This window comes from Dama dama, chromosome 14, assembly GCF_033118175.1.
Source record: "Dama dama isolate Ldn47 chromosome 14, ASM3311817v1, whole genome shotgun sequence".
In the NCBI taxonomy this organism is placed as follows: domain Eukaryota; kingdom Metazoa; phylum Chordata; class Mammalia; order Artiodactyla; family Cervidae; genus Dama; species Dama dama.
Window position 1 is genome coordinate 40,950,637 of NC_083694.1, and position 26,142 is coordinate 40,976,778.

The following is a 26,142-nucleotide window of genomic DNA, read 5'->3' on the forward strand; positions in this document are numbered from 1 at the left end:
ACAGCGATGGGGCGTGGAGCTACTCTGCTTGGAAGAGGAGCCCAGGCGAGGTCGTGGAGTGCAGGCAGGGTTGTGGGGTGCCGCGCCTCACCTGCTTCATCAGCACCTTCATGTGGTGGGTGCTGCCCCGGCAGTAGGCTTCCATGATGAGGCCGAAGCGCAGGGACACCGACGGCACGTGCATCTCGGAGCTGGGGGGAGGAAGCCAGGGCTGAGCCTCGCCTGGAGCGGCCACACAGCCCCTCCCAGCCCCATAGAACCCGGCCGCCAAGGACACCCGGGCCGGCCAGCTGGTGGGAAACGCGAGGCCAGCAGGCAAGAGGCCCCTCCTCCCCGTGGCCTTGCAGGTGAGTCCAGCTACCGGAGGTGCCAGAAGAGGAAGTGGCCGATCCTGCGATTGGCCAGGGCCCGGTCCAGCAGGAATTTGGTCAGCTCGCAGTCGAGGTAGGACTCGTACTTGAGCACCTGCACCAGCTGCAGCAGGTACTGGAAAAGCTCGTCGTCCCTGCAGAGAAGGGAGGCCGGCTGGGGCCCGGAGCTCCGCGGCTGGGGAGAGGGTCTGCGGCTGGCGAGGGGGCAGGGCTGGGGCGGGAGGCTGGCCTCGCCGGAGCAGGCCCCGAGGAAAGGTCCCCACCCGGTGCCTAGGCCCCAGGCGGTGGGGGCAAAGCTGCCCTCTGAGGATGAGGAATCCCGCAGGACTCACGTCAGTTTCCGCAGGGACTTGATGGCGAAGGAGCCCACGTGGCGGTCGGGGAAGCTGAAGTCTAGCAACTCCAGGGCGCTCAGGACTGGCAGTTCAGGCCAGGAGCAGAGAAGGTAGAGCATCTGGAGGAGGATACGAGCGGTCAGGGCAGGGACGCGGCTGCGTCTGGCTCCAGGCTCCGCCCCGCCCCGCCTCCCCCCTGCCAACCCCGCCCTTCCCGGGTTCCGCCCCTCCCATCCCGGGCCCTGCCCCCACATTCCGGCCCCGCCCCCGTCGCCCACCTGGGCCACGTCCTCGTGTTTGTTCCACTTAGTGACCAGCAGCAGCCGGGCTAGGGCCTCGGGAAAGTGCTCCTGGATCTCGTGCCGCATCTTCCACACCAGGTCCTTCTCATGCTCATACAGTTCCCCGGAACCCCGGCGCTCCAGGATCTCCCGCAGCTGCAGCTGCTGAGGGGCACAGGCGGGGCGGGGTCGGGGTGGGGGGGCAGTGGTGAGGGCTGCTGCCAGGTCCACACCTCACCGCCCACGGCCCCCAGCTCACCTCCTCCTCCGTGAAGCGTCCGTGCTCTCCGAGCCGCCCCAGCTCCAGGATCTGCAAGAGTGACCCTGCTATCAGCAGCGTCCCTGGGGCCTGGGAGAGCCTGGGGGGGCCCTGGGAGTCGGTGTCAACCCCTTGGCACTGCCGACTTCGTGGCGAGTGACCCTCAATGGTGGGGATCATCCCGCGCACTACAGGGCATTTAGCGACATCCTTGGCCTCCACCCATGACATGCCAGGAGCATCTCCCTCGCTAGGTGCAACAACCAAAATTGTCTCTGGACATTGCCAGAAGTCCCACAGGAAGCCAAGTGGGCCCGGTTGAGAACCACCACTCTAGGGCACGTGAGGACTCCAGACAGTCAAGGAAACCCTCAAAAGTGTGTGGGGACCCAGCCCCCAGCCCTGGGCAATTCACAGGGTGCAGGGATCATGACCTGGGTGCCCCAGAGGCAGGGTGGGGACAGCTCATCTTTAGCCTTGAGGTTTCTGGGCAGGGTGAGTCCTGGACCCCAAATGGCGAGGACCCCCTCACTGACCTTGTCCAGGGAAGGGTAGTATACAGGGTGAGGGGCCACCTCCGGGAGAAATATGACCAGGGCGGCTGCACTCTCAGTGTTGGGGTTACTCCGCACGGTGCCACAGGGGTTCAGTAGCTCCCCTTTCTCGTCTGGACACAGGGACAGACAGAGTTGCAAGGGGAATGCCGCCACGTCTGGGTGCACCCCACACCCTCACCGCCCCCTCCTGGCCTGGGCCCACCTGGGACAGAGGGCCACATGTAGAGACAGCGCTCGCCCGTCTTCAGCTGGTCCTTGTAGTCAAACAGCATGAGGTTGGCCCAGGCAATGGGGCAGTCCTGGGAAAGAAGCCAGGTGGGTCAGGGCCAGCCGCCCCAAAGGCCTCCATTTGCTCAACGGCAGGATGGTTCCAGTCAGGCCATGCTGCCCTGCCCTCACCCAGACTCCCTATGCAGCAGCCAGCAGGGTCAGCCAGACTGGTTTCCTACTGTTCCAGGACACATCCCACCCTCGGCTTCTTGAGAAAGCCTCACACAGAACATAGCAGCCCCGGAGAGCTGGCCTCGGTCAACTACCAGTGAGTCAGAGCAGCTCGGCGGCCAGTCACAGCCTGGTCCTGCTGACTCAGTGCTCAACCACCCCTCCATCCCCAGCTGGCTGCTGATGCAGGCTCCCTGGGAGGACACTGCGATTTTCCTTCCACCCCAGGGAGAGGCCTCTGGGTTCCCTCAAGGATCAAAGGCCCAGGTCTAGATATCCCAAGCACTCCTGCTCATAAGCCCAGGATTCCAGCACCATCACACAGCAGGGGGGCAGGGGGGTGGCCAGTGGGGCGATGGGGAGGAGGAGGACGGGGTCTGCAGGCCCACCCAGACCCCATTCCCAGGATGTGTGCGTGCCAGCTGGGATGCTGGGGACAGATGGGCAGCAGCCCCAGGGGGCTGCAGGACAAGACCGGACCAGCAGGGAGTGACTCCCACAAGCTCCACCCACCGCCTTCTTGGACTTCTTCTTGGTGGAGCGGGCCTTCTTGGCCTTCTCGATCACGGCGTAAAGTGCGAAGCAGAGCCGGGCCATGCGGGGCAGGTCACAGACGTTGATGTCAAACTCCAGCCGCTGCTTCCACACGGGCTCCGAGCACACGCTCACCTCCGAGCTGGACACCGTCTTGCATAGCGTCTCGTTGCCGTGGAAGAGCCCAGCCTGCACCACCAGCTGGGGAAGGTGCGTGCAGGTGACTGGTGGCAGAGGCCAGGCCCCTTCTCCCCCTGCGTGCTCCGTTCCCCCTAAGGCTTGAATCTCCTCCTGAAACGTCCTCATTTCAAGTGGGCCTGAACCTCCCCCACCAGGTGCTTGAAGGTGGTCCAGATAAGGGATGACTGGCTGCCTCAGGGGGAATGAGTGATGGGGAGGGGAGGGTGGCGTGGGACCCCACTGACTGTGGGACCCTGGGGCAGGTTGCTGCTCTGCTTTGGGCCTCAGTTTCCCTATCGGGGCTCAGGAATTCCAGGGGCCCCTCTTGGTCAAGCGCCCAAGAATTGCATGAGTCCCTCTAGACAAGGAAGGATTTAATGCCCCAGCACACCCTGCCCTGTGTCCTCCATCTCTGCCCTCATCCCCCAGTCAGAAAGCTGCTACGTCTACGGGAAACCAGACCTGCCTTGCGTGTGAAATTACCCCAGCCAGAAAGTGCTCCCCAAAGAGCCCTGGCTTCGTTGAGCCTGGGTTTCCCATTCTGCAAATGGGATGAGAAACCTGCACCTCACAGGCCATCTTGAGGCCAGAGGAGGCGGGCGTGTGAATGACTCAGAAATGGGCCTGGCCCCCTGGCTCACTGGAGCGGCTCCTCTTCTGTGTCCATCACCTCCCAGGCTCCACATCCCTGGGCTGGGCCGGGCCCCACCACCTCCACCAAAGTCAATACCCAGAACTCACTGGGCCTGGTTTCTGCGAATCGGCCTCTTTGGCCGGCCGGCCCGCCCCCCTCCCCCTTTCCTGTTTTGAAGCTGCTCACAACCACCCCAGGCAGGGATGCTGGGTAATGTGGTCAGGTGGCTTTCGTGTGACCCCCCTCCCTTCTTCCTCTGCCACCCCTTCAGGCCACAGCCACTGTGTTTTTGCAGAAAACACACACTGCCTGTGCCCTTCCCGGCCAGGAGCCCGCCCTTACCTTCATCCGCTCATCAGCATTCACTTTGCTGCCCTGGATCAGCTCGATGTAGAAAGGCTGCTCCAGGGACCAGAGGGACACGGAGGAGGGCTGGGCAGGGTTGGGGGTAGAATCGGGGAGTTAAGGCAGAGGAATTCAGAGAAGGCTGATGAGGCCTGTGGCCACTGGGGGGCGGGGGGCGGTGAGGGTGTTGCAGGCTTACAGCCAGGTTCGGTACCTGCCCACAGCGCCATCCTTTACCAGAAAACCTGCCGCAGGGACACCCCCACGGCCCCAAGGCCCCGAACTCTGCAGGGCACACAGTCCTGCCTACAGGGCAGGAAGCAGGAGGAGCAGGAAGAGAAGGCAGCCGGAGAGCCAGGCCTGGAGGCTGCCCTGGGACATCCAGACAGACCCCCAACCCAGCTCAAAGGCCCAATTCTCAATCCTGAGCAATCAAAAGGCATGAGACCGGGCAGGAGACCGCTGGCCCATGGTATTGCCCGATAGGCTTCAGGGTTGGACCACAGGTGGGAGGAAGGGCTGGCGGGGAGGATAAGAGCAGGGTGCCGGCTCACCTTCTTCATGGGGATGGGGGGTGGTTTGGTGCGTGGCTTCTGGACTTGGGGGGCAGGGTTGCTTTGCTCGTCCCGCATGGCGAGGATGGAGGAGGAGTGCACCATAGTCAGGTGTGGGGTCAGTCCGCTGTGCAGGCAGCTGCAGATGTACTGAGATGGGGGCACAGGGTGAGCGGCTCCAACTGTTCCCTGGCCCACTGGCTACCTGGGGACCTGCCCCCGCCCCACACTGACCACTCATGCCAGGCCTCCTGGGGTGGGGTCTCTCCTCTGGCCCTTCCTGTCCCCACCTACCTCCCTTGCTCATGAGGAGAGCCAGTCCAGCGTGGGGACACTCTCACTGTGACCCCCAAGGTCTGGCTTGCTGGGCTCAAGAGGGGCCGAGGAGCAGCTCCCCCACCCCACCCTCCACTCTGGCGAGGGCTGCGGGAGCCCAGGAATCCCTCCCAGCGCCCAGCCCTCACCTGGAACTGGCAGAGGGGGTAGCTGCCGTACAGGTACTCGTGCTTGCCGTTCACCTGCAGCGTGTAGTCCTCAGGCTGCTCCACCAGCGGCTGCCGGAACACTGTGGCCTTCTTTCGGAGGGCGCAGGCCATCAGTGCCAGGGGCACATCCTTGGTGGACACCTGGAAGGTGAAGCTCTCCTAGGAGGAGGAGGGAGGGTCAGCCGTCCACACCTGCAGGGAGCTCACAGGGCACAGGGGCGCACGCGGGGTGGGGGGCGGTGTGTGTGGTCCATCTGCATGTATTAGGCACACCCTACCCCCTAACTGCATCTGATGACTGCACGTGGCCAACACCAGGAAATATCTGTTGGATACATGAGTGGACTGAGGACCAAAGCCATCCGGTCACTCTGCCTCTTGCAACTCGCCTGGTGGGACGTTTGGCTGACCCTTCCGGTGCAATAGATGCCCCACAAATACCAAGCAATGTTGTTGGAAGGAGGGTGGATCTGGAGGGCTCATGGGGGACTGGGAGTCTCGTAGGGGGACCGGGCAGCCTGCCTGCAGCATACCGGGCAGGCCAGAGCCTCAGCTCACCTCGCTGCCCTCAAACTTGACATTGACCAGGAGGGCCCGATTGGGGACGCGCAGGGTGCCCGGCCCCCAGCTCCGCGCTGAGGGCTCCAACTGCAGAGGGAAGCTGTACTGCAGCCAGGCCTCCCAGCCCAGCTGCTGCCTGCGGGCAGCCGCCTCCTCGCAGAACTGGCGCATCTTGCCTCGGAAGTCATTCACCTCCGGGTCTTGCAAAGAGTCAAACTCATGGAGGCCTGAGAGGTGAGGGAGCCAGGTCAGCGCCAGGTTCAGGGGTGGGGTGGGGCTGGGGGCGGGGACAGGGGCAGGTCCGGCCGAGGGAGGACCGCCCGGCCCCAGCTGGGCACCTTTGCCGATGAGCAGGCTGATCTGCGAGTTGATGAGCTTCTTCACGCGGTCACCCTCGCGGGCCACCAGCCTCAGGACGGGCAGGAAGGGCTGGATGTCGCAGAGCCGCCGCTGCTCGTCCTCCAGCTCCTGCTGCTCCGCCGTCTGGTTGACGCAGGTGAACACGTAGGCCTCAGGGTCACTGAGCATGTGGAAGAGTGGCTCGTACTGGGCGCGGTGCCATAACACCTGCGAGGACAGTGGCCCGTCAGCCCCGCCCCAAGGTGGGCGGGGCCGTGGGCGGGGCCACAGGGAGCCCAGGGCTGGGGGCGCTGACAAGTGGGGGCAAAGGCAAGGTCCCAGGACCACTACCCTTTCCACGCCTCGATCACTGACCACAGGGTTAGGGTCCACCGGGTCATTAGGAATCGCCGATCCTGCCCTTCTATGAAGGGGGCCAGGTAGGTGCTAACATCTGGAGCTGAGAGCGGGTCCTCCGGTCTCCTCTAGGCTACGCTGAGAGATGGCCAGCCAGACATGACCTCCAGGCACCCAGCTAATCGCTCTGGAGCTCATCACCCTGATCTTTCAACTCTGGCCACTAATTCAGAAAAGTTTAACACAATGAAGAGACCCTAAACGCCTCTGCGTGGAGGTGTCCCCAGGGTGCCGTTTTAGTGCAAAGGCGCTCACCGCTGAGTTACAGAAAAGGTGGAAAAGGAGAAAACGGCCCTATTTTTCTTCCACGGGGGATGGATAATTATGTTCCATCAATGTAAAGGGACAGAACACAGGTGTGAATGGAACATAAGGATACCTGTACCAAGGGCAAACAGGGCTCCAAGATATAGCATTCAGTGGGGAGAAACCCCAAGCTGTAGAACAGTGAATGTCATTCAACCCCATTCCCATAAAAACAATAAAAAATGTAATTATTACTACTAAAATAATAATTTTATTATTAAAATAAAATAAATAATAATTTTATTATTCCCATAAAAACAATTAATGAGTGTATTACAGTAATTAATAATTACTGTAGACCAGGACTTGGCAAGCTACTGTTTGCCAAGTTATTGGAAGACAGCCACTCTAGTTCACTCACACGCCATCTATGGCTGCTGCCACCCCAGACAGAAGAACTGAGTAGTCGAGACAAACACCATATGGCCAGCAAAGCCCAGGATATTTACTATCTGGTCCCTGGTATAAATAAGAATATTAAGAAACTGAAATTGAATTGGGATATGAGGTGAGACTGCAGGGACTGATATGTTTTAGATTTCTGTGGTGCTGGAATTTTACTAATGTGTCTGCAGTACTGGAATTTTAATAATATGCATGTATAGCTCTGTAAGCAGAAAAATATGATTCACTTTAAAATGATATTTACATAAGGTTAATAACATGGGAAAGATGTTATAATGTTAACTCAGAAAAAGAATATAAAAATTCTTAAAGAGAATAATCACAAAAAAACACTATATAGAAAAGAAAACAGGAAATAACTAAAGTGTTAACTGTGGTTGTCTCATATGGCTGAATCATGGGTAAATTTTCCTTCTAACTTTTTCTTATTCTCCTAAATTTCAGTGTGTCCATATACTTTTGAAAAGGAAAAAAAGAAATTTAATTTTTAAAGAAACACCCAGAGGGACTTCCTTGGTGGTCCAGGGGCTAAGACTCCATGCTCCCAATGCAGAGGGCCCAGGTTCAATCCCTGGTCAGGGAACTAGAGCCTGCATGCCACAGCTAAGAGCCAGTATTAAAAAAAGGAAAGAAAGAAACACCCAGGAAGGGAAGGTTTAAAAAAATAAAACAAAACTCAAGGATGGTTCATTGCATCTCTCCTTTTTTTTTTTTTTTTTTGGCTCCCCAGTGTTTTCAAATCCGGGGCTAAGGCCTTGTCCTCTGACATGACCCGTGAAGTCCTACCCTTTGCAAGTGGGATAAGCCCTTGAAAAGGTCACGAGACACTATCTACCAAATACCATCCAGACGTTTTATCCTTTGACTCAGTAATCCACCATGAAAATGATTCAATAAAGCCAAAAACTATTTCCAAAGATGCTGTTGACTATGACGACAGCTCTGAAGACAAAAGACCAGTAAAACTCTTAAGTGGCCATGGATAGGCTGTGGTTTCAAACATGAGGGCAGAGTCATGGAGAGAATGAAAGGCCCCCCTGGGAACCAGCACCCTGGACCTTTCATGAGAATCTAGGGAGGGACAACATGGCAACCCACTGTGGTATTCTTGCCTGAGAAATCCCAGGGACAGAGGAGCCTGTTGGCCCCCAGTCCATGGGGGTCATTAAGAGTCAGATACGACTGAGCATGCATGCAAGCAACATGCAATGATAAGGGCAGGGGCTGAATTTGGAAAGAGGTAGATTCTAACTGCGGGTTTTAAAGAATTCTTGCACATTATTTTTATCTTTTAATTTTTTTTTTTTGGCCACACTTTGAGGCTTGCAGGATCTGAGCCCAGGCCCCAGACAGACAGGTCTGTCTCGGAGTCCTAACCACTGGACCTCAAGGGAATTCCCATGTCTTTTAAAATTCATAGCAGAGGATCTCAAATCTCAAACTGCGAGACTTTTTCTGTCTCTCTGAGTTCCAAGCTCTGAGGACTAGTTTTAAGGTCAAGATCGTACCTTCTTGATAGTGCTGAGGTTGGCATTTCGGGACACAGGGAAGTTCAGATAGACCCCTGTGGGCAGCAAGAAATCAACTGCCACGTTCTGATTCTCCTCCTTGGTCCAGAATTCCATGGGGCAGTCAACCCCGGGGGGCATCCTGCTTTTTCACTTCTCAGATACCAGTCGTCCTGCAAAGGAAGCAAAGCATTGTGAGGCTCTCAGGTGTGCTGAGTGAGTCCTTTAAAAGGACCCTTTGAAAACATGAAGTCAGGACCTCTGCCAGCAGGAGGCTCTGGATGGAGTCCCAGCCAGGAGGTGGCCTGTGGCTCCTGTGGCCCCAGGTCACTGTCTAGGCTGAGTGGCCTCTCATCACAGGCAGGCACTGTGTCTGCCTCCCTCACGGCAGTGCCTCCAGTTTAAGACACCAACAGGACTTCCTGGAGTAGGAAATGGAAACCCACTCCAGTATTCTTGCCTGAAGAATCCCATGAACAGAGGAGCCTGGCGGGCTACAGTCCATAGAGTTGCGAAGAGTCAGACACAACTGAGCAGGTACACAGGACTTCCCTGGTGGCCCAGAGGTTAAGAACTGCCTGCCAGTAGAGGGGACATGGGTTCGATCCCTGGTCTGGGAAAATCCCATATGCTGCATGGCAGCTGAGCCCATGTGCCTCAACTACTGAGCCCATGCACGCTGGAGCCTGTGCTCTCCAACAAGAGAAGCCACTGTGATGAGAAGCCTGTGCACTGCCCCCGCTCTCTGCAACAAACTGAGAAAACCTGTGCACAGCAACGAAAATCCAGCACAGCCCAAAACAAACAAATAAATAAAAATTATGAAAAGACACCAGAAAACCCATGCCAAATCATTTTTTCTCAAGAACACATACATGGGAGACCTTGCCATGGCTGCTAGCTGGCAAAGATGGAAAATGGCAGGATCACTGGGCAGACAACCCTGGATTTGAGAAGGACCGAAGACTGAAGTTCTTTGAAATTTTACGACCAGAAATCAAGCAGCTTTGACCATCAAACAAGTTGTCGCAATATCTTGAAGTGAAGTGAAATTTGCTCAGTTATGTTTGATTCTTTGCGACCCCATGGACCGTAGCCCACCAGACTCCTCTGTCCGTGGAATTCTCCAGGCAAGAATACTGGAGTGGGTTGCCATGCCCTTCTCCAGGGATCTTCCTGATCCAGGGATCAAATCCAGGTCTCCCGCTTTGCAGGCAGATTCTTTACTATTTGAGCTACTGGGGAAACCATACCAAACTCCCTCTCCAGCAAGTAACAAAATGTTACAGACACAATTAGATGTCTCTGAGTCTCTACCCTGATCTGGTTACCACCACCTGGATTCTGGTTGTTTACAGTTTCCATGCATGTTTTTATCCTTTTATTAGACTAAAATGTATCCACAAATGAGTCCTAATATTTTCCATGCTTTCCAAGCATTGTATGATTAGTGAGCCTTCTGCACCTTGCTTTTGCCACCCAGCATTGCAACCTAGATTTCTGCATGCTGATACATGTAACTCTAGTTCATTCATTTTAACTCCTGGGTGATTTTTCACTGTGTAAATAAACCACAATTTATTTCCTCCCCCCTTCTTTTGTTAAGGAACTTCAAGGTTTGTGTCTATTTATTTGGTTATTACATATTATGCTACAATGTATATTCTTGCACACATCTCCTTGTGTACAAGTGAGAGTCTTGGTGAATATTCTCTAAGAAAAATATAATTTGAGCTACATGTGTAATGTCAAAGTTACTTTTTAAAAAAGTAAAAAGACACAAATAAACTTAAGTTAGTAATCTATTTTATTTAACCCACTATATAAAAACTATGGGGCTTTCCAGGTGGCACCATTGGTAAAGAATCCACTTGCCAATGTAGGAAACAAGAGACATGGGTTCCATCCCTGGGTTGGGAAGAGCCCCTGGAGGAGGAAATGGCAACCTGCTCCAGTATTCTTGCCTGGAAAATTCCATGGACAGAGGAGTCCATGGGGTTGCAAAGGGTCAGACACGATTGAGTGACTGATTGTGCATGCATCCAAACTATGGTCATTTCAATGTTATCAGTATAGAAAAATTACTAAGATAGTTTACCTTTCTTTGGTGTTAAGTGTTTGAAATCTGGAGTGTATTTTACACTCACAGCACAATTTGGACAGTAGGTTTTCATAAGAAAATTTCATCTGTATGTAGATTTCATGCAACTTACAGGTTAAAACTCCGCCTGCAATGCAGGAGACCTGGGTTTGATCCCTGAGTTGGGAAGATCTCCTGGAGAAGGGAATAGCTACCCACTCCAGTAATTCTGGCCTGGAGAATTCCATGGACTGTATAGTCCATGGGGTTGCAAAGAGTTGGACATGACTGAGCAACTTTCACTTTCACAGGTTAAAAAAATAGGCTCATCAACTCAAGTTGTTCCAAGTATACTTAAGTTTTTCAATAACTGAATCAAGTATGAATTCTTACATTTAAATGAATTAAATAAAATGTTTTAAAATTCCATTCCTGACTTACACTCTCCACATTTCAAATGTTCAAGAAAGACACGTGGCTGGTGGCTGCCATATTGTATAGCACAGGTGATGGGTAGATGCCTAAGAGGGGAATTGTCAGATCATAAGTATAATCTATGACAAGGGGTAACCACATCTTTAACTTTGTAATCTCCATATCTTAGTTAGCACTTGGCATTGTCCAATTTTCTCATTTCTGACAAGCTGGTGGGCACAAAATGCTCTCTTGTTTTAATTTGCATTTCTCTAATTATCCATAAAATGTTTACCTTCTGCAAATAACAGGCTTATAAACACTTCCCTTTTTTGTCTGTTGCTATTGTCGTTCATTAGAAAAGACCCTGATGCTGGGAAAGATTGAGGGCAAGAGGAGAAGGGGACGACAGAGGATGAGATGGTTAGATAGCATCACTGACTCAATGGACATGAGTTTGAGCAAACTCCAGGAGACAGTGAAGGACAGGGAAGCCTGGAGTGCTGCAGTTCATGGGATTGGACACGACTTAGCAACTGAACAACAAATTATTGTTTAGTACCTAAGTTGTATCTGACTTTTTTGTGACGTGTGGACTGTAACCTGCCAGGATCCTCTGTCCAGTGTTTTCACAGGCAAGAACAGTGGAGGGGGTTGCCATTTCCTTCTTCAGGGGATCTTCCCAACCCAGGGATCGAACCCACATCTCCTGCATTGGCAGGCAGATTCTTTACAGTCTGAACCACCGGGGAAGCCCTGGGGTGGTCTTTTGCTTACTGGTTTGTAGGGTTTCTTTCTATTCTTTAGATTCAGTTCTTTAATTGCTTGAATGAGTTGAGAATGTCTTCTAATTTGAGTCATCTTTTCATTTTACTTATGTGTCTTTTTAAGGAGCAGAAGTTTTGAATGTTGATGTAGTCAAATCTTTTTCCTTTATGTTTTATAAATTTTATCCTTTAAACAAATACTTCCTTACCCTAAGGTCACATCCGCTGAGATTGAAATGACTTTAAAAATAGCTGCAAGGAAATGCTTAGTTTGAGAGAGATGTTCTTCTGGGGGCTCTGCCAGTGGGGCCCAGGCCTCACTCTTGGTTAGATGTAGAAGCTGCCCTGAGCAGCAGGACCAAGCATGCGCTACCGTGTCACCACTGTTGGGATCCACTTCCTCTGATTGTAAAACCACATCCTACTCTGGGTTCCTTTTTCTGAGAATGGCCAGGCCAAAGGCTTTTTTTTTTTTTAATTATTCAAAATGTGGAGGATCATCAGAAATTCTGGAAAAATCCATTTACAATGGTTTGGCTGAGCTTCGGAAATCAGGAGCATTTTTGACCACTCGATCCTGAGGTTGAGATGAGCACCCGGGGCTGGAGCTCACCAGGACTCTAGCCAGAGAGATGGATGGGGCTCTGGGACACAGGTATCCCTCGCTCCCCTGCCCTCAGCACTGTGGGAAGCCTTCGATGACCCCCATCCCTGCGGGATTCAGGGAAACCCTTTGATATTAAAAACTAGTTTCTGGGCTTTCCTGATGGCCCAGGGGCTGAGAATCCACCCTGCAGTGCAGGGGATCCAGGTTCGATCCCTGGTCCGGGAAGATCCCACGAGCCTCGGGGCAACGGAGCCTGTGGCCGCAACTGCTGAGCCTGTGCTCTAGAGCCTGGGGGCCACAACAGCTGAGGCTGCGCACTGCAACGGCTGGAGCCTGCGTGCCCGAGAGCACACGCTCTGCCACAAGAGAAGCCATCGCAGTGAAAAACCCGTGCACTGCAACTAGAGTAGCCCCCATTCTCTGCAACTAGAGAAAGCCCTCTCACAGCACCAAAGACCCAGCACAACCAAAAATCAATCAATAAATATTTAAAAACAAAACAACTCATTCCTAGGAGAGGAAGACTCATGATGGTGTGGGCAGGACAGAATCAAACACCAGAGGGGACAGGAGAAAGATGGGGACTCTTTCCTCTTCTGTGGGCCCAGGACCCAGGGTGAGGTTACTAACAAGCCCAATTCTTTGTGAAGCCCAGACCCATCACTCACAGTGTAGATATGGGACTCAGATGCCAGCTAATTCAGAGACTTTAGAGCTGCTCCAAGAATGCGGATTGGCATAACCATTTTGGAAAACTGTTTAGCAGTACCTGTTAAAACTGAACACATATGCCGTGTGTGTGTGTGTGTGTGTGTGTAGTTGCTCTGTCGTGTCCAACTCTTTGTGACCCCATGGGCTGTAGCCCGCCAGGCTCCTCTGTCCATAGGACTTTCCAGGCAAGGATACAGGAGTGGGTTGCCATTTCCTTCTCCAAGGCATCTTCCGAACCCAGAGATCGAACTGGGGTCTCCTGCATTTTTGGCGGATGCTTTACTATCTGAGCTTCTAGAGAAGCCCAAACACATATGCCCTATGACCCAGCAATTAATTCCATGCCAAGGTACACGCTCACCAGAAATGCTAGCACATGTGTGCCAGAAGACACCCCAAAGAGTATATATAGCACTGCTACTCATAACAGTCCCCAAACGGAAATGTGCCATGTGCTCATCAGTAGTAGAATGGAAAGTACTACTTCTTCTCCCCATGAAATTCATATAGCGGTTTCTTCTCCCCATGGAATTTGTATAGCAATGAGAGTGGATGATGTATAAATTCAACATATAAGTGAATCTCACAAATGTGAGGCTGAGTGAAAGACGTCAGGTACAAAAGACTGTGTGCTCAAGAGCCCATTTATAAGGAGAACAAGCACCAGCAGAACTAGTTTGTGTAGGCAGATGAAGAGATAGGGGTTATGGGGAGTGAGGAGGGCAGTTACCCCAGGGAAAAGGGGCACAGGGGTGCTGGTAATTTTTCATTTGTTTTTTTTTTTTTTTCCCCTGGGAGCCAGGGACCTTTCACAAACTCATTCCACTCTCAGTCCAAGTGGCTCAGATGGGTTGACTTCACTCCTGGGTCCCCAAGTGGCCTGAGACCCAGGCCCAGCCAATCAAAGCCCTGTGTTTTCTCTGGCCTTGGGGACTGGACAGGAAGCAGGAAAGGGATTGGCCCAGCCAATCATATCTCTCTGGCTACACTGATTCCAAGATGGGCATGTGACTATCAAGTCCGTCCAATTGGTTTTGACATCTGGGCTTTTTTGGGGAATTTCTCCTGGGGGAGAAAAGACAGAATATCTATCTAGAGTTGGGCTTCCCAGGTGGCTGAGTGGTAAAAAACCTGCCTACCAATGCAGGAGACCTAAGAGACACGGATTCGGTCCCTGCGTCAGGAAGATCCCCTAGAGGAGGGCATGGCAACCCACTCCCATATTCTTGCCTGGAGAGTCCCATGGACAGAGGAGCCTGGCGGGCTACAGTCCATTGGGTCCAGAGAGTCACACATGGCTGAAGTGACTTAGGACACACACACACCCTAGAGCTGCTGGTGACCACCTGCTGCCCTGGGCACTGGGAAAGAACCAAAGTGGAGGAAAGCAGGACTCTGTATGGAAGGTAGAGCAGAGTCCTGAGGACAGCCTTTGATTCCCTGGATCCAGCCACGCCTGAAACTACACTTTACCTTGGACTTTTCAGTTCTATCTGCCAAACTCCCTCCCCTGCCTTTTTTTGTTCTTGTTAACTTAAGAGTAGTTTGAGGTGGGTTTTCTGTCACTTGTAGCTGAAAGTATCTATTTCCATGACTGAAGTAGCACATTCCTTTTGGGAAGCCTCTAGTGTTTGGAGAGTTCTTTCCTTGGAAACGGCCCACCTCTAAGAGCCAACCCCTGTCCTTTGTGCTGCCACCCAGAGGCACATGGAGCTGTTATCTGCTGGCCCTCCTGGAGGATGATAGTTCCAGTGTGTCCGTTCTCCCCACAATGCAGATTTAGACCTTTTTGCCAAAATTTGGTATTCCAAGAAAACAAAATGCTCCAGATGGGGCCTGGCAGGCCAATTGTAGAAGAATGTTCTGGGCACCAAACTCCCATTTGTTTGGCCTAAAAGTATATCAGGTTTCCCGCCCCCACTCCCCCAGCCTACCCCACAGAGTGTTCTCCGGTTGCCATATCACCAAGCTTGGGGGCTGCCAACCCTCCAGATATTTCTCACAGTAAGCCAGGGTCTCCCAGCCTATGTGTGCATGCAAGCTAAATCGGCGCTTCAGTCGTGTCCAAATTTTTGTGACCCCATGGACCATAGCCCACCAGACTCCTCTGTCCCTGGGATTCTCCAGGCAAGAAAACTGGAGCAGGTTGCTATGCCCTCCTCCAGGGGATCTTCCCAACCCAGGGATCAAACCTATGTCTCTTACGTCTATCTGCATTGGCAGGTGGGTTCTTTACCACTAGCGCCACCTGGGAAGCCCCTCCCACACTGTACAGGAACACTAATGTCCTGAATCTGAATACAGAACTTCACAACTATTCTCATGGAGTAATTTGCACTCGTGAATGGAATTTCATCTCACAGAAATAATCTGCACTCACGTATTATCAGATCTGACACTTTGTATATATCACTAAGGCTGAGATGTATTAGTTTATTCAACTAGTATTTATCAAGTGCCAGGAATCACGAGAGGTGCTGGGAACACACAGGTGAATGAGACAAAGGGTCCCTCTCCAGAAAGACCTTACATATCAGTAGGGAAGACACAGTAGACAAGATGGATGTTTCTGCAATGATGGATCAAAGTGGTAAATGGCAGATTGTCAAGTGATGATTCGAAGAAGGACAGCAGGAGGGGCTACCACATGCAGAAGGCTGAGAAAGACCACTGTGAGGGGAGGACACTGGGGCAGAGGACCAGGGTGAGCCATCATGTTCAGAGCTGACAGCAGGTGGTCCCTTGCCTCTGGAGCATGTGGGACAGTGGGATGAGATGGGCTGAGGAGGTCAGTGGGGACCAGTCTCTTTGAGCCTTCACAGGGAAGCACCTGGTTTTCACTCCAGGAGTGATGCACAGTCCTAGAAGGTTTTAGGCCAGGGAGTCACTGGATCTGATTGGCATCTCAAATGATGCTGTTGCCTGTGGCTAGAAAGGGCTGGACAGTTGCAAGCAGGCAAGGAGGAGAGTGTGGGGCACCTCATGCTACAGATGACGGTGCCTTGATCTAGGAGGAGGAGATGGAACTGGCAAGAGGAAGGGAATCACATACATCTAGGAGCTGGTGGGGGGCAGGGGTCATCAGATGGGGGACAGTGAGGGAAGGAGCAAGGATAACAGGCAGGTTGGGCTTGGGAGACTGGCTGGATAGTGGATATTTACTGAGACGGGAAAGTATACTGGAGAAACAGATTTGGAAGGGCTTGAAATAGCAAGAGCTCCATTTCAGACACACCGAATCAGAGTTGTTTACTGAGCACCCCAGTGGAGACATCCAAGGGTCAAAGTCACAGTAGAGCTCAGAGGAGACATCTTAGGGGTCATAGAGACATCACTTGGGGTCAGTAGGCGGCCATGGAGCCATGGGACAAGAGGGTGAGGGAGGGCCAGGACCACCCTCCGGGGACCAAAATGGGATGGACCTAAGAAGAACAATGAGCCATCCTTCTCACTCCAAGTCATCCAGAATTTTGAGAGAGGGCTTTTCTATTTATCCGCATCTGAATCATTCATAAAAGATCAAAGAAAACTGGACCAGAGGAAGCTCGCTTCCTCTCACCTTCCCACTTCCGGCCAGCATCATCCACAGAACAGCGATGCAGCAACAGAGCCATCCCAGGTGGGGGATTGCTGTCCCCATCCTCTTTGCAAGCTGTTACAAGACATTCCTGGATGTGAGGCCACTTTCTTTGGCCTGAGGATGAAGAACAGTTTCTCAGCTGTGAAGGTTTGAGGGGTCTGACCTGAGTCCTAAGCGGCTGGCAGAGGAATTTCTCCAAAGGTTTCGCTGAAAGGACACCCGCCAGCCCCATCCTTCCTCGGACCTCAGGAACGTTTCAGGGGGCCCTAAGTTATTTCTAAGTGTGCTAGTTGCTCAGTCATACCCGACTCTTTGCGACCCCATGGACTGTAGCCTGCCAGGCTCCTCTGTCCATGGAATTCTCTGGGCAAGAATACTTGTGTGGGTAGCCATTTCCTTCTCCAGGGGATCTTTCTGACCCAGGGATTGAACCTGGGTCTCTCACATTGCAAGCAGATTCTTTACCATCTGAGCCACCAACCAGGGGAGTAAGTTATTTCTAAGAGAAAAGGACAAATAAGGGATGCAGGATCCCAGAGTCACAAATGGGATGGGGAGTGAGCCTGTAGACCATACGGCCCCTGGGCTGGCAGACCAGCTGCTTGTCTCTAGCTCGGGACAGCTGAAGGATCCCTTCGTTCCTGCTGAAACTCCACTGTGTGTGTGTTGGGGGGTCGGGGTTGGGGGGCTCAGAGCCAGCATCTCCCAAGTTGGCTAGACTTCTACCTTGTCCCAGTGGCCGTCCCAGATGTAGCCGACGTGCTCACCAGGAACTGCTGCTCAGCCTTTGTAAATGTAAAAACTGTCTTTTTTGTGTTACAGTCACATGTCCTGGGAAACAGCTTCCCAGGGGAACACATGAGTCACTCTCAGCAGGCTCTGTGCAAGGGATAGGCAGCAGGAGAAGGGAAGTTGTGTCCTACTTGTCTGAGTGATAAACAGCCTTCTCCCTAAGGGATGCCCTGGGCAAAACATGCCCTGTACCTTTGGATGTTACTCTAAAGCAAGAGTCTAGCGGTCCCCCTGCACCACTCCTTTGAACCTGCATAGAGAGAGATGTTCATGTCCTTAACCGGAAGACAAAACCTCTGCCCAATGTCTGGATTTCAGAGCCTAAAGTTACAACCCAATTAGCCCAAGGGAAGGAGCCTCAGTCACAGAAAGTTGTAGAAGGTGGTTACGCCCACAGTCAAGGATCTACAGTAAAGTGGAAGCAGTGAGATTTTATTTTCTTGGGTTCCAAAATCACTGCAGACGGTGACTGCAGCCATGAAATGAAAAGATACTTGCTCCTTGGAAGAAAAGCGACGACAAACCTAGGCAGCGTATTAAAAAGCAGACGCATCACTTTGTTGACAAAGGTCTGTATAGTCAATACTGTGGTATCCAGTAGTCATGTACGGATGTGAGAGTTGGACCATAAAGAAGGCTGAATGCTGAAGAACTGATGCTTTTGAACTGTGGTGTTAGAGAAGACTCTTGAGAGTCCCTTGGGCAGCAAGGAGATCAAACCAGTCAATCCTAAAGGAAATCAACCCTGAATAATCACTGGAAGGACTGATGCTGAAGCTGAAGCTCCAGCTCCAATACTTTGGCTGCCTGCTGTGAAGAGCCAACTCATTGGAAAAGACTTTGATGCTGGGAAAGACTGATGGCAAAAGAAGAAGGGGGTGACAGGATGACATGGTTAGATAGTATCACTGACTCAATGAACGTGAATTTGAGCAAACTCTGGGAGATAGTGAAGGACAGAGGAGCCTGCCGTGCTGCAGTCCATGGGGTCACAAAGAGTACGATACAACTTAGCAACTGAACAAGTATCTGCCATCCACCCAAGATGGGAGAGGAGGCGAGCCAGCAGCCATGTGACAAGGGGCTGGGGACCTCAGGACCGGCCTTCCATGTCACACTGAACAAGCAGAGTCCACACTGGGCCCCTTGACCTGGGTTTATTTTCAGGACTTCTCAGCCTCAAAAAGTCCTTATAATCAAGTGTTGCTCCAGGCAGCCTCCCACGGAGAGAGAAATGAACACTTTTCCTGTTGCCCACCTTAGATGGAAAGTGCCAGCAAATGAGTACATGAGAAGTAGAGTGGAAGATGCTTGACCCAGAGGGCCCACCTCCTGGTGAACCTCCTGTATGTTTACTCCAAAGGAGTTTCCAGGAATCACCACCCTGCTCTGGCTGCTAAGAGATCCTCCAACCACAACATCCTCCCAAAGACCCTCAGGATAAAGAAGGTGGGACCCTCCTCAACCCAGAAGGCTGTAGATCCCAAGTCCTTATTCATTCCTTTACTAGCCTGTTCATTCACTCAAAAATGTTTATTTGAGCACCTTCCATGTGCCCATCAGGGAATGGGACAGGCACCACTTCTGCTCTCATGGAATTTTTAGTCTAACAGGAAAAAACAAAAAAATGAAAAGAAACATTTGAATAATCACAATGATTTCAGATAGTATAGGCTTGGAAAGTGATAAAACGGGGGTTTGCTAGGAGGGTCTCCTTTGGATGACATGTCAGGGAAGGGTCCTCAGGTGAGATTATATTGCAGGTGAGGCTCAAATGATGAGAAGGATCCAGCAAAGCTCTATGAAATAGGGTTCCAGGAAGATGGAAGGGGAAGTGCAAAGGCCCTGAGGCAGGAGACCAGGAAATGAAAGTCATGGATGAAGGGGAGTCTGGGCGAGATGATGAGGCTGATCCTGAGGGGCCTTCTAGCTTTGGTGAGGAGTCAGGCTTTGTTACCGCTGCAGCGGGAAGTCATCAGGGGATGGAGATGGCCTGATTTTACGCTTAACAAAGAAGACTGCTTCAGCTGCTGTGAGCAAAATGGAAGGATGAGAAGCAAGGATGGAGGTGGGAAAGCAATGGGGCTAGGGACCTGGGTCAGAGCTGGCAGGGCAGATGAATGGGGGAAGGTGTTGGGCCCTGCAGGCCACAAAGCGTCCCGATCCTCTGTTCGTAAGAAGCTGGCAGACAGGCAGTCCAGCAGCCCAGCCTTGAAGCCTGCATCTTCCTCCTTCTTGAAAAGAATGAGGCCACAGGCCAGAGGGAAACTGCATGGCCCAGGGCCCTCATCAAGCACACTTTTAGGATAGATGTGCTATTCTTCCAAACTACAAATACTTTCTTTTTTTTTTTTGTCCAAGCAAGTTGGACATCCCAAAGACCATCCCATGATGAGGAAGGATGGGTTTGTCTGGAGGGCTGTCTAACTCCCCAGCTCCTGCCGTGAGAAAAAAAAGGGGTTAGAGGAGTGAAGGATGGGACAAAATAACAAAGTAATGGCACGTTGTGCAGAAGGCATTTCTATGTCTGCTTGGAAGGTAAGCTGAGGACATGCACTGCCTTACTCCTTGGTCTCCTTGTCTACCCACTTCTGCCTCCTTCACTTTTTAAAAAAATACATTTTATTTAATTATTTATTTTTGGCTGTGCTGGGTCTTAGTTGTGGCACCTGTGATCTTTGCTGTGGCAAGCAGGCTCCTCACTGTGGTGACCAGGCTCAGTTGTTGTGGCTCAGGCTTAGCTGTCCCACAACAGGTGGGATCTTAGTTCCTTGACCAGGGATTGAACCCTCATCCCCTGCATTTGAAGGCAGATTCTTAACCACCGAACCACCAGGGAAGTCCTCTTTCTCACTTTTGTTTTTCATTCTCTCCCATTTTAAATATATCTCCTTTGACTCCATATTATTCAAAAGGGCAGTAACTTCTAATTTGAATATTTTAAAAAGGAAAAATACTCTCAGTGGGGGGAAACCAAAACAGACATCAGAGAAGGAGAGGGGTAGGGCTTTAGAAATTCTGTTATATGTGGAAAGAAAAGAAAGACTTCTGACTTCTCCTGCTGCCATCAGAAAAAACAAGCCAATTGTCCTGCAGAAAATTCTATCTCAACAATCTCCTAGGATGCTCAGTTCATGGTGCACCTAGGGGGCTCAGCATTATATAGAGAAATCGAAGAGAAAGATCCAAGTTCTCATATCTGGTCAATTTGGGGAACTGTCCTAGGAAGCAATTCAAAAGTGAAAAAGAAAAAGCTATATGCACAAAGGGCTTCCCTGGTGGTTGAGCTGGTAAAGAATCTGCCTGCAATGCAGAAGACTCCGGTTCAATTCCTAGGTTGGGAAGATCCCCAGGAGAAGGGAATGGCTACCCACTCCAGTACTCTTGGTCTCCCCTGGTGGCTCAGGCAGTGAACAATCTGCCTGCAATGTGGGAGACCTGGGTTAGACCCCTGGCTCGGGAAGATTCCCTGGAGAAGGAAACAGTAACCCACTCCACTATTCTTGCCTGGAGAATTCCATGGACAGAGGAGTCTGGTGGGCTACAGTCCATGGGGTTGCAAAGAGCTGGACACGACTGAGAAACTTTCACTTCACCTATATGCACAAAGATATTCATTGTGGTATTATCTGTGAAAGTTATAAATCAAAAACAGTAGAGAGACTTCCCTGGTGGTCCAGTGTTTGAGATGCTAAGCTTCCAATGTGGGGGGCCCAAGTGCGATCCCTGGTCAGGAAACTAGACCCCACAGGGCACCACTAAAGTGTCCTGCATGCAGCAATGAGGATCCTGAGTTGCAGCACAGCCAAACAAATATCTAAAATAATAATCATAAAGAAATGGCTAAATAAATTATCATATATACAACAAGAGTGAATACAGTCACTAGAACAACACCTGTGCATACTACATGACACTGCAAACAGACCCCACATAAAGTGAAACCAATACGGCACATATAGTTATCATGGCAACATATGTCTGTGGACAAAACATTTCAGTAAGCATAGAGAAAATGAAAACAGCTGTATTATTGGTGGAAGTGGCTATTATAATAATGACTTTAAAAATTTCATACCTATGAAAGTTATGAAAGCACATGATTTTAAAAATTAATTAAAACTAAAATGTTTGCAGCAAAAAATTAGCAGTCTCTTGACCTCCACATCCAAACATACCATCCCCATTTTCAGTTGTTTCTCTGGGTATTCATCTCTGCATTTCTAAATAATAGGTTTATACTGATATTTCTTGATCTTCAACTTGTAACTTCTTTTCTTAACATGTACTTGTTTGTTGCTGCTTGTGGGCTTGCACTAGTTGAGGCAAGCAGGGTCTGCTCTCTAGTTGCAGCGCACAGGCTCACTGCAGTGGCTTCTCGGTGTTGAGTATGGGCTTTAGAGCACGCAGGCTCAGTAGTTGCAATGCATGGACTTACATTGCCTTGCAGCACGTGGACTCTTCCCTGACTGTGGATTGAACCCATGCCCCCTGCACTGAGAGGCAGATTCTTAACCACTGGACCCCCAGGGAAGTCCCAACTTTTAACTTCTTACCTTAGAAGATAAGTTTGTGCTTTCCTGCAGCTACACACATGCATGGATCTTCTCTCCAATCTTCAGGATATAGCAATGTGATCATTTTTTGTTAATCAAACTTTAGTGTTTCCATTACTATAACAATGTAAATATTGTTCAAAGCTAAGCCACATACTACACTATGATTTCCTTTCTTTTTTAAAAATATATTTATTTATTTGGCTGCTTCAGGTCTTAGTTGCAACATGCAGGATCTTCTTGTGATGCACAGGCTTGGGAGCACGTGGGCTCAGGAGCTCTGAGGTATGTGGGACCTTAGTTCCCTGACCAGAGATTGAACCTGCGTCCCCTGCACTGCAAAGCAGAGTCTTAACCTCTGGACCACCAGGGAAGTCTCATGATATCCTTTCTTGTTCCAACTTTTTGTTACTCCTATAGTTGATTGTTGCCTTGTTTTTCATTTTCTTTGCATTCTATGTATGAATGAGTAACTATTCTCTAAACTCTCTAACAGAACTATAAAACCCTCATATTGTAACAAATATATCAAATAATCCATCAACTCCATTTTTTTATTACAGATATTCCTCCTGGGCTCTCAGCCATCTTGCTCTAAATTGGGCTGGTTGCTCTCTAGAGCAGATGCAGAACTGGGACTTCTCTTCGCTATTATTATGGGCATTCCCTTCACCTTCTCTCCATCAATAATGGCTCTTGATTGCAAGTAAAGAAGTGGACTCTCAATGATTAAGCAGGGAAGGAGATGATGGGTTATCTGACATATTTGCTGCATTGTGAGAAGTTTAATAGTTCTATTGGAGAGTTTGAGAAAGAATTAGTAATTACTCCAAGCCAGGCTTCAGCAATACATGAACCGTGAACTTCCAGATGTTCAAGCTGGTTTTAGAAAAGGCAGAGGAACCAGAGATCAAATTGCCAACATCCACTGGATCACCGAAAAACCAAGAGAGTTCCAGGAAAACATCTACTTCTGCTTTATTGACTATGCCAAAGCCTTTGACTGTGTGGATCACAATAAACTGTGGAAAATTCTGAAACAGAAGGGAATACCAGACCACCTGACCTGCCTCTTGAGAAATCTGTATGCAAGTCAGGAAGAAATAGTTAGAACTGGACATGGAACCACAGACTGGTTCCAAATAGGAAAAGGAGTACGTCAAGGCTGTATATTGTCACCCTGCTTATTTAACTTATATGCAGAGTACATCATGAGAAACGCTGGGCTGGATGAAGCACAAGCTGGAATCAAGATTGCTGGGAGAAACATCAATAACCTCTGATATGCAGGTGACACCATCTTTATGGCAGAAAGTGAAGAAGTAAAGAGCCTCTTGATGAAAGTGAAAGAGGAGAGTGAAAAAGCTGGCTTAAAGCTCAACATTCAGAAAACTAAGATCATGGCATCCAGTCCCATCACTTCATGGCAAATAGATGGGGAAACAGTGGAAACAGTGGCTGACTTTATTTTGGGGGGCTCCAAAATCACTGCAGATGGAGATTGCAGCCATGAAATTAAAAGATGCTTACTCCTTGGAAGGAAAGTTATGACCAACCTACACAGCATATTAAAAAGCAGAGACATTACTTTGTCAACAAAGGTCCATCTAGTCAAAGCTATGGTTTTTCCTGTAGTCATGTATGGATGTGAGAGTTGGACTATAAAGAAAGCTGAGCACCGAAGAATTGATGCTTTTGAACTGTGGTGTTGGAGAAGACTCTTAAGAGTCCCTTGGACTACAAGGAGATCCAACCAGTCCATCCTAAAGGAGATCAGTCCTGAGTGTTCATTGGAAGGACTGATTTGAAGCTAAAACTCCAATACTTTGGCTACCTGATGCAAAGAGCTGACTCATTTGAAAAGACCCTGATGCTGGGAAATATTGAAGGCAGGAGGAGAAGGAGATGACAGAGGATGAGATGGTTGGATGGCATCGGCAATTCAATGGACATGAGTTTGGGTAAACTCCAGGAGTTGATGATGGACAGGGAGGCCTGGTGTGCTGCAGTGCATGGGGTCACAAAGAGTTGGACATGACTGAGTGGCTGAACTGAACTGAACATTGAAAACTGAGGGCTTCCAGGGTGGCTCAGATGGCAAAGAATCTGCCTGTGATGCAGGAGACCCAGGTTCAATCCCTGGGTCAGGAAGAAACCCAGAAGAAGGGAATGGCTACCCACTCCAGTATTCTTGCCTAGAAAATTTCATGGACAGAGGAGACTGGTGGGTTACAGTCCATGGGGCCCCAAAGAGTTGGACATGACTGAGTGACTAACACGTTTGCTTTCATGTTGAAAAAAAAAGCAAATAAAAATATGAGGCAACCATCAACTCCAGGGAAAACAACAAGTTGAACAAGAAAAGAAATATAATTTCAGACACTATGTGCAGAATCATTTCTGATGGCAAAACTGCTGGTATTGCCACTGTGTACTGGGTGCTGGGCTTCCCAGGTGGCACAGTGGTAAGGAATGTGCTTGCCAATGAAGGAGATGCAGGAGACCCAGGTTCAATCCCTGGGTTGGGAAGATCCCCTGGAGGAGGAAATGGCAACCCGCTCCAGTATTCTTGCCTGGAAAATTCCATGGACAGAGGCGCCTGGTGAGCTACAGTCCATGGGGCTGCAAAGAGCTGGACACAACTGAGTCACTGAGAACACACTCGGAGCTATTTTGTATCCTTGCCACTTATGTACCAAGAACTCAAACTTGCAGCCCATCGCTGCTGTCACCATCATAACCATGGATAAAAGAAACATTTCATCCCTCTCTTCTCTGTCAAAATGTAACACAGATACATCTCATTAGTGGTGCCCACATCACAGGTCCAGTATTGGAAGTGAGTACTTTTCAGTTCCCATGGTGGGGTAGGTTTTTTTTTTCTCCCCACTCTCAAGACTCAAAGACAACAACTGAAATACAGAAGGTCATTTGGCGGCTGAGCCAAGGGAGAAACAAGACAACTGCACGTTGTACCACTTGTTCCTCTTTGTTGGTTTCCTCTCTCATTTTAGTGGAGCACATCCTCCAGTAGCTTCCTTGAAAAGGAATACAAAGGGTATGTGTGTGTAAAGTTTTTGAAAATTCACATGTCTGAAAAATGTCTTCATTCTATTGTTTTGCTTGAATGGTGATTACAACATTCTGGATTGAGAATTAATTTCCCCTGGAAACCTGAAAGAATTGCTCCATGTAACTTCTGATATTGCTTTCCACCCCACCCCATCCCCCTTTTCTGGTGTTACTTTTGTGAAGTCCAATGCCATTCTGTTCTCTGATCTTCTGTTTGTGGCTCCTTTTCCCTGTGCTGGCTTTTAGTAACTTCTCTCTATCTCTGGAGTTTTGAAAGTTCATGATGCTGTCCCTCAGAACATCTTTTACTTTGATGTAGTGTATCTTATTATCATTGTGCTCAGTGCTACAGAGACTCAACGCAGAAACTCTTTCACGTCTAGATTTTTTTTTCCTGGTGTTTATTTAATAACTTTTTCTTCTCCATTTCTTTCCCTTGAGCTTCTATGAGACAGATACTGGGCCTCCTAAACTTACTCTCATTTTCTTATCTTTTCTTTCTTCTTTCCCATCTCTCAAGTCTTTTTGTCCTACTTTCCAGAATTTCCTTGTTCTATCATCCAACTCTATTCTACTGAAATTTCCACTCCTAGTTTTGATGTCCAAGAGCTTATTATTATTTTATGAATATACCTTTTTATGTTTTAAATATTTATTTATTTACTTTGACTGTATCACATCTTAGTTGCAGCATGTGGGATCTTCCCTGGTGGCACATGGACTCTTTTAGCTGTGGCATGTGGGCTTAGCTGCTTCTCTGAATATGGGATCTTAGTTCCCTGACAGGGATCGAACCCACATCCCCTGCATTGCAAGGCAGATTCCTTTTTTCAAATTTAATAAATTATCTATTGGCTGCACTGGGTCTTTGTTGTTTTGCGTGGGCTTTCTCTAGTAGTGGTGAGCAGGGACTACTCTGCTAGGGTGCATGTGTCTCTCACTGCGGTGGCCTCTCTTGGTGTGGAGCACAGGCTCTAGGCACGCGGGCTTCAGTAGCTGCAGCACTCAGGCTCAGTACTTACGGTGCACAGGCTCAGCTGCTCCACGGCAC

At 50.0% G+C, this 26,142-nt stretch overlaps 1 protein-coding gene across 3 annotated transcripts in view; it reads right to left on the reverse strand.

Moving 5' to 3' along the window:
• PIK3CD (phosphatidylinositol-4,5-bisphosphate 3-kinase catalytic subunit delta) overlaps positions 1-26,142 on the reverse strand; it is a 61,587-nt gene that overhangs the window by 5,683 nt on the left and 29,762 nt on the right. For 2 of the 3 annotated variants that reach the window (XM_061160451.1, XM_061160452.1), the window contains exons 2-15: positions 8,513-8,685; positions 5,876-6,104; positions 5,535-5,764; positions 4,956-5,135; positions 4,492-4,641; positions 3,935-4,024; positions 2,758-2,979; positions 2,006-2,102; positions 1,783-1,913; positions 1,247-1,297; positions 985-1,152; positions 704-825; positions 362-505; positions 92-191 (exon numbers count right to left, since the gene is read on the reverse strand). In XM_061160451.1, the coding sequence (XP_061016434.1) occupies positions 92-191; positions 362-505; positions 704-825; positions 985-1,152; positions 1,247-1,297; positions 1,783-1,913; positions 2,006-2,102; positions 2,758-2,979; positions 3,935-4,024; positions 4,492-4,641; positions 4,956-5,135; positions 5,535-5,764; positions 5,876-6,104; positions 8,513-8,653 (2,055 nt within the window). In that variant the 5' untranslated portion in view covers positions 8,654-8,685. The remainder of the gene's footprint in view (positions 1-91; positions 192-361; positions 506-703; positions 826-984; positions 1,153-1,246; positions 1,298-1,782; positions 1,914-2,005; positions 2,103-2,757; positions 2,980-3,934; positions 4,025-4,491; positions 4,642-4,955; positions 5,136-5,534; positions 5,765-5,875; positions 6,105-8,512; positions 8,686-26,142) is intronic. The other variant, XM_061160453.1, reaches the window with a different exon arrangement.